General features: G+C 37.9%; 1 protein-coding gene across 1 annotated transcript; it reads right to left on the bottom strand.

Annotated features, from left to right (window-relative positions):
* Positions 1-503: 503 nt before the first annotated feature.
* LOC113299999 (DExH-box ATP-dependent RNA helicase DExH10-like) lies at positions 504-6,938 on the bottom strand. Its single transcript, XM_026549130.1, has 16 exons — positions 5,703-6,938; positions 4,922-5,236; positions 4,636-4,740; positions 4,469-4,537; positions 4,096-4,263; positions 3,934-4,005; positions 3,733-3,849; positions 3,046-3,264; positions 2,746-2,904; positions 2,325-2,414; positions 2,127-2,222; positions 1,673-1,826; positions 1,416-1,564; positions 1,241-1,336; positions 987-1,079; positions 504-871 (listed from the first exon to the last, which is right to left on the bottom strand). The coding sequence occupies exons 1-16, from the start codon at positions 6,693-6,695 to the stop codon at positions 761-763; spliced, it is 3,006 nt and encodes a 1,001-aa protein (XP_026404915.1). The 5' UTR covers positions 6,696-6,938; the 3' UTR covers positions 504-760.
* Between the last annotated feature and the right edge of the window lie 1,292 nt (positions 6,939-8,230).

Raw genomic sequence — 8,230 nt, 5'->3', positions numbered from 1 at the left:
CAGATTTGTTTTTTAATTGACACACTTTACGAAACTACACACTTTAAAGAACTACCTTGAATGGTAAAAAACAGTTCTTTACTAAGGCCACCCAAGACAGCGAAGTTCAGCCCCTCGTAGGGGGATAAAAGGTGGAAACCTTTGTGACCCAGCTTTGACACAAACGCTGTTAGGCCATATCCTGCACTCTTAACCATTGTTCACACAGTATGTATGCTCATATCCTCATGACTGCACACCATGGAAGTTGCTGAGTCATATCCCTTTAAAGAGGGATAATGATACATTCACCGGAAAAGTAATGCCTAACAGTGACAAACCGACTGCAGTTTTTAGTGAAAGCCCAAACATGTGTAGATATGTATATCTCACCATTAGACTAAGAATCTGCATAGGTTAACTCGTTTTATATGGGTCTTTCGAGCATTTTTCCATCACAATGACTACGGAAAGACTTCAGCAAGCATTCCTATCCAACATGAGGGAACAAAATATTCTAAAGATTCATCCACAATATGTATTTAGCAATGAACAGTAAATGAGTCGTATAAGAAGTTTCCGTCGGATCACTTTAAAAGAACTTCAGTACTACATCTTACAGGAAAATTTGGGGGTATACATTTTGAGAAACTAAAACTCAGGGATATATGAGGAAAAGAAAAAGTAGACAAGAAAGGGAAGTATACAGTAAGAACTTTTCCCAGGATACTGAGATTACAATTTTCATCGAATTAAAAGTGATATTTCCTAAACCATGCTCCTACAAATAAAGAGAGTTTGCAAACATAATACCTCGCCGTAGGCTCTCACTGCTAGCACCGAACTTCGCCTCCAGATCCACCTCTCCCACAGCTTTAGCAGCAGCTTTCAACTGATGCACAAATTTGACAAATCCACCAGTGATGTGATACAGACAATATATTGACAGGTGAGAAGATAGGGATTCATTTCTCGAATTGTTTGGTGATTCAGGTTTTAGGAATTACCTGATTCAAAAACTCGTCAAGTCTTCTAGCAAGCCGAATGATACTTCCCTCAAAGATATCCGTCATTTCTATAACCTCAGCAAAGGTTGCACCCTGGAAGCCAACATCAAGGTGAATTAAAAGTTGCAAACCAGCAAATTAAAAGAGTTGCATAACCTATTAACTAAAAACTGAACTGAACATAATAAATATTTGCATACACTCTGAAATATAGAAAAACAAATAGATTATTCAACAAATAAAATGCCTCTTACCTTTGACCAACAGTAGATCACATCCATCATATATGGTCTTGCTGTTGATTCCACGTATTCCTCGACATCTACTTCCAGTTTACACTCTCGTTGTATCTGAAAGATATCAAAGCAGTTTAAACCTCATTCACTTAACCAGATAATCAACAAACAATTATACCAAAACTTAACAGACCTCTGCGATCCTTCTCGCACTGTCTTGGAGTTGCTGTAATGGCTTCCCAAGTTCGGTTCTTAAATGTATTTGTTCATTTGATCGATCTCCGGGAACAAAACAGCTCGCAAGAGCTGCAACTTGATGGGGATCAAGATCATTAAACGTACCTAAGGATGTTTGTTCAGTAAGGATTAGTATACACAGGTAAAGTACTCAACATTGAAGTCGATCCAGTGATTTATTACAAAAGTAAGAAGACAGAATCATGAATTCACCATTGAACATCAGTTCAGTAATAAGAAGTTCATCTCCTGTGTCTATCAGACAAGCAGCCCGTCCCTTCAACTGCACAACACCATCGGCATCAATATGGCCAAGCTTTTTTAAGACCCGAGATCGGTTTTTCAGCTCGTCGCGGAATTTTTGAAGCTGCAATTGCAATTCAATACTTAAACTTCAAAACCATGCAAAGCTAAGGAAATGTAGCCTGGACTGGAGCCAATAACAAACTCAATTCGCAATATGAATTTTGTCAGTCATCTTACTCACAACAAACATGTGTTGTATTAAATTCCTGATTAGAATGTTATCAGACTACAAGTACTAAAGGAGAATTTTATTGCAGAACACCTATTGAAATGCACAAGAAACCTGTGCCGTTTATATTTCACTAACAGTTGGGTGCAAGAAACTACTCGATACAATGAGCACTCAAGATGCAAAATATACCTGGGAGTCGCGCATCTTCGATTTTAGTTGTTGAATCTCATGATTCACCTCTGCTTTCCGTTGGAAACATTTGACTTGCTCCTTATTTTGAGAAGACTGCAGAGGAAATTAAGTGAACATTTTTTCCATGCAATTAGTAGTGCTACAGAAGTATAGACTGCACCAAAAAAGGAAAGGAGATAAACTAACACAACAAACCTTATGTACTGGATGATCATGTAATTTCTTCTCAAGTTCCTCAATTTGACTCATCACATCAACAAATTCTTGGTCCACAATGGCCATATCCTACAAGAAGGTAAAAAAAAGTTGAAAGTACACCAGAAACAAAAAGCTTGTTTGGTCACTGCTTGAATGGACCAGATAAACAAAAATAACAAATCCTCATATGCGCCCCAGCGAAGCAAGTAAAACTAGGAATATACTTCCTTGTTTTATGTTTTCTCAAAACAGTAAAGAGTGATGATACTGGAATACATGATTGACAGAAAAAAGAGATTAGCTAGGCTAACAATAAAGTGTCACCTGGATTCTGTGCATTTCCAAGGATAACCATGATGCGAGGTGATAAAATATACCAAGTATAAAATATATATGTAACTTAAGAAATTAAAGATACCTTCACAGGGTTGAGCTTTGGAAGACCTTGAGGAAACCTAGTTCCCAACTCCTGCACTGCCAGCAATATACTTTGCCTCGCTTCCAGTGGTCGGAGGTCAGAAGGAACAGATATTCTGATTTTGCTAAGAGCAGAAATGAGTGGCATCTGAACAGGGACCTGCAATTGATGAGATGGACAGATATGATATTTGCCCATTCATGTAATGAGAACCATTATGTTATTCAGATTTGCCCAGCTGACAAGATCAGTGAACTGACCCTTAGTAAAAATTGTTGCTTCACATGAGCTTCAACTCACCACGTGCATTTCACCCCTCTCCCCAGGACGAGGTGGGGATGGCTTGGAGCGAGTCCCATTTTCACTTGATCCAGGAGAACAATGGAGCAATGTATCCACTATGTAATCACTACCGCGTGAAGAAGACGCTGGCAAAGTGCTCGAGGCTGATGAGGGCTTTCTCACCACATTAACCACCACTCCCCAACCCCAATCAGTTGCACCATCTTGTACCTTAACCTGTATCAATGATCATCTGGCATTTAGTAATTACAACTCCAAAAATATAATTCTAGAATGAAGAAGCACGCATGCCTTATTTCCTACTGGATAAAGTAGATGAAAAGATACATCCATTTTATCATAATGTGCAGATGGAGAAAGATCACTAACCATAAGTCATGACATGTAAAATAAGTTATGTAACCAACAATCAGATAAGCAGAACAGAAAGGAAATTAGTTATAATATAAAGGCCAACATGATTGGAATATAAAATCTAAGTAAAAAAGTAATAATCAAGAACACAATAACGCAATTGGCATTAATGAAAACTAAAAGTATATAGGTAGAGTCATGAAAGATACTGTAGTATAAAAGACCAATTTTAAATGAAGAGAACTAGTTATCTACTAGTTCCACTAACAAATAATAGCAGTTTCTTTAGTGGTTACTTCAACAGTCAGAAATTCTTTGGCTTGTACATACCAGCCGGCCAGGAAGAAGAAAAAAGAGAACTCTTTCAGGTCGGGTTATTTCTGACATCATCTTCCTCTCAAGCAGAGCAATATCAAGTCTTAGCTTATGATATTCAGCAACTTCTGCCTGTATAACATGAAATTGAAGCTTAATATGCAAGTCAAAGGGGTTAAGAGTGAAGAAATTCAACTTTCTCGAAAAGAAAAGTACCTCCCCGGAAGCATCAAGCATCTCAGCTTCTTTTTCCAGTTTTGAAACCTTATCCCCAATATCAGGTAAAGCCTGAAGAACCAAAGATGGTTAATATCACCACACGATTTGAACTCAGTGAAGTAACTGATAATACTAGTGAGGAAGGGATGAAGTATAAACCTTCTCATACTGAAACTGATGAAATGAGTTCTTGATAACATGCTCAGCTGTAAATTGGCCCTCAGCACGGCTCATTAAATTCAAGATAGAGTAGTAACTCAACCTGAATGTACTCAGCAGTGGAGCAGGTCTACCCAAAACCATATCTTTAAGAGTAGCCATTTCCATCTGGAAAGAAAATGAATCCAATGTCAGGCAAAGGTGTGACGAGATGAAGAATAATCCAATTTAAATGATGGTGATGATAATTATAATAAAGTATTATTTTAAATAATAAATAGCAGGAGCATCAAAAAATGGATACTATAGCTTCACTGTTCAAAAGGTTAAAACAAGCAGGAAAGTCAAAACCACAGGACTATAAGACAAAAACCTTCTCATCAATCATTATGATGCAGATACCACGGTCATCTTTCCCACGGCGTCCCGCTCTCCCACTCATCTGTACATAATAGCAAAATAGTGGTCAATGACTAAAATCAAATGAAATTAAGAAACATTAGAACTAAAGAAGAACGATTTCTTGGAATCTTAACTTACCTGGATATATTCACCTGATCCAATATAACGATGACCATCACCATCCCATTTCTTGACAGATGTGAAAACAACAGTTTTTGCAGGCATGTTTAAACCCATGGCGAACTGCCACAAATAATAACCAAGAAAAAAAGGAGTAAGCAACATAGTCTTAAATTGTTCAAACTGAACAATGCACAACAGTGTTCATGGTCAGTTTAATGCAGGGCAGAGAACCTTTTCCCCATTTGGTGTATCAATAAACCATATCTTTCAAGAACCTAATTAGCAAAGAAAACCATCTTACTGTTTCTGTAGCAAAAAGGGCCTTGACGAGTCCTTCTTGGAAGAGAAGTTCCACCAATTCTTTAATAATTGGAAGAAGTCCAGAGTGATGCACAGCAATACCCCTCTGTAATAGGGGCAACATTAATTCAATTGCAGGTAAGTTCCTGTCCTCCTCATTTAAACAAAGTATTGCTTTCCGAAAAACCTCTTCAACGTCATCCTTCTCCTCTTTGGTATTGAAATCAAGCTTGGCCATAGACATTGCATGCTGTTCGCATTCTCTTCTACTAAAGCTGAAAATGATGACAGGCTGAAATTTCCGTTCCATGATCATCTGAAAAATAACAATTTTTCCAGATCAGAGCTGATACTAAGATCAGTTGCCCTAGCTACTTCCTCTGCCGAGGTTTACTAATTTTTAGGCTCACGTCTACTTTGATACTTAGCATGGCTTCATTAGATCGACGTTTGTATGGCTGATTTTTTTTTATCAAGTCTACTTTGATACTTAGGATGGCTGCAAATTTTTTACCAAGTCATAGCTCGACGTTTCTATGAATGACGCGGCAATTCACATGGATGTTACTGCGTTTGTGTTAGGGAAAAGTTCTGTGCACATACTACAAATGAACTATACAACACTGCAATAGCAATATATCTAATCTGAGAAACTCTTTGAACAAAGTCCAAGCAAATGGGGTGTTTGCACAGTTGAATAAAGGACCAAAAACCAACTATAGTTAAAATTTCAAATAAGACAATTTCAGAGAACAGCAATACTAGTTAAAGATGAGGCATACCTTGACAATCTTGAATATGTCGGAACCCCCAGCAGCAGTACCACCCTTTGCAATCCTACCACTTGCTTTAGGACCTCCACCCTTGTTCCCACCATTCTGCTTCTGTTTATTAAACGTATCCTGTAATTTCGCAAAATTCTCCTCTTTAAACTGCTCATTCTCATCCACAACAAGATACAAACCCGACCCACCAACAGGAAACACATAATGCTGCAAAGGAGTAGGTCTGAAATCTGTATAAACCACATGACAAGGCTGTTTATGCAAATAACAAATCCATTCAGCAAACTCAGTAGCATTCGACATCGTAGCTGACAGAAACACCATCTTAATAGCTGGCGGCAAAAATATAATACTCTCTTCCCAAACAACACCTCTTTCCCTATCCTTCATATAATGAATCTCATCGAAAATAACCCAGGCAACTTCTTTCAAAACCTCAGAACCTCTATATAACATCCCCCTCAATATCTCAGTAGTCATAACTAAACAACTAGCATTCGGTGATATTGTTACATCACCAGTCATCAAACCAACATCCGAAAACTCCTGCATCAACTCCCTATACTTCTGATTACTCAACGCTTTTAAAGGCGAAGTATAGATAACCCTTTGTTTATCTCTAAACGACATAGCTATGGCATACTCAGCTACAGCCGTTTTACCAGCTGAAGTATGTGCCGAAACCAACACAGATTCTTTCCTCTCCAAACAAGAAACTGATACTTGTTGGAACGGATCGAGTTTAAACTCATATGTTTTCGCCATTGTACCATTAAACTCGGGATTAGCTAATGTACCGCGAATGGTTTTATCTAACGAAGGTACATAATCTTTTGGTACTGCAACTTCATGAACACATGTTTTAGCTAATGTTCGTCGTTTAGAGATAGATTCAGTAGGTTTCTGCGCCTCTGAATCTTCATTAGGTGTGACTTCTGAAGCTTCTTCTACAGATTTCCTCTTCCCAAGTGACTGTGATTCTTCTTCCATTTTTTTTTCAAGATTCTAAAACCCTAAATCTAATTTTTGCCCTATCTGAAAGGGAAGAATGATGTTAATGTTAAGAGATTAGGGTTTTAGGTTACCTTATGATACAGACGGCGGAGGAGGAGGCGGAGTCTCTGAGGGTTTTGGGGTAAACCCTAGTTTCTGAGATGAGAGCTTCGAGGAAGATACGGTGGCGCCAAAGAGACAGTGATGGTGTTAAGATGGGAGAAGAATTTTGTATATGGCGATTGCATCCTCCTGTGAGTCTGACTTATTTGAGGGTTAATATGTCTGACTTAATAGGGTCTGACTCTTACGCCGCTGTCATGCTGAGTCGGTTAAAAGTGTTTCACGGGGCGTCTATTTTGCCTGGTTTAATTGGGCCCCAAAAAAACAATTAGGGGCCTCCTATTAGAGGATAAAAAGGTCATTAAAACTTAAATTGAGTCACCCCTTAACCAAAATATTTTTAAATGGCTAAACTGCTCCTGAATGATTAGTATTAAAATTTAATTAAGTTAAGTTAATTAGTGTGGTTAGATTATGTTAGATTAAATTCAGATTTTAGAATCAATTTTTTTTTTTTTTGTTGTTGTTTGAGTTGAGAAAAAGAAGAGGAGGTTTTAGAGGAAAATTTAGGGTTTTTAGAAGTGAGTAATTCAAGTAGGGGAAATGATGTTGGGGAAGGTCAAGCAACTAAGATGATTGTGTTGATGGTAAGATTATCTTAAATTGTCCCATGGATTGGATGTATGTCACAACACAGAGAAAGAGTCGTCAATGTCGAGGGATGTATACACCAACGACTCTAGAAAGTCGTCAATGTATTGACACCAAAAATGACGACTCAAACCCGCAACTTTTCCAGGTTATGAAAAATCGTCAGGGTATTAAAAATTTTCATTGACGACCCTCAACAGTGGTTAATGTTTAGACTGTTTAAGTGACGACTCTAAATTGTCGAAGATTCATTAATGGCGGAAATGTACGACAGTTTTGGGTCGTCATAAAAATGATCAATTCCCTGACGACCCTTTGGAAGGGTCGTTACTGTTTTGGTTACGCATTTGACGACTTAAACAGTCGTTAATGTTTTAGAAATGTCGTTATAAACTGTCGTTAATCTCTAAAAAGAGTCGTTAGTGTATGACAGTTTAGAGTCGTTATTGTTTTGATCATGATGTATATGACGATCCTAAACTGTCGTTAATGTCGATGAAGGATCGTTAATGAGGGTCGTTACTTGAAAAAAAAAATATTAATCAAGGGTAAAATAGTATATTCATCTTCCGATTTTTACACCCCTGAAAAATTTGGGGGGCAAACAAAATTCCATGGCCCCCAATTAAACTAGGCTATTTTGGAGCCGTCTCCGTGCCAGACGTGCCTAGGACATGGGGTAAAAAGGCTCACATCACCTTGTGGATCTGATTTGTTTTGGATATGGCGGAAATAACCTGACTCGGCTGCATCTGATTTTATGTGTTTGATTTTGAATGAGCAAAACTAACTGAAAAATGTACGAATTAGTGGTTTTG

This window comes from Papaver somniferum, chromosome 7, assembly GCF_003573695.1.
Source record: "Papaver somniferum cultivar HN1 chromosome 7, ASM357369v1, whole genome shotgun sequence".
In the NCBI taxonomy this organism is placed as follows: Eukaryota; Viridiplantae; Streptophyta; class Magnoliopsida; order Ranunculales; family Papaveraceae; genus Papaver; species Papaver somniferum.
The sequence above is the reverse complement of the archived record's forward strand: the minus strand, read 5'-3'. Positions and strand labels throughout refer to the sequence as shown.

What these genes read in the sequence shown, in the direction of transcription:
- LOC113299999 (XM_026549130.1), bottom strand. Translation starts at nt 6,695, where the DNA reads ATGGAAGAAGAATCACAGTCACTTGGGAAGAGGAAATCTGTAGAAGAA. An exon ending in TGCTTGATGCTTCCGGGGAG is followed by an intron (nt 3,850 to 3,933) that starts GTACTTTTCTTT and finishes CATGTTATACAG; the next exon opens with GCAGAAGTTGCTGAATATCA. An exon ending in TGATCTACTGTTGGTCAAAG is followed by an intron (nt 1,080 to 1,240) that starts GTAAGAGGCATT and finishes GTTGGCTTCCAG; the next exon opens with GGTGCAACCTTTGCTGAGGT.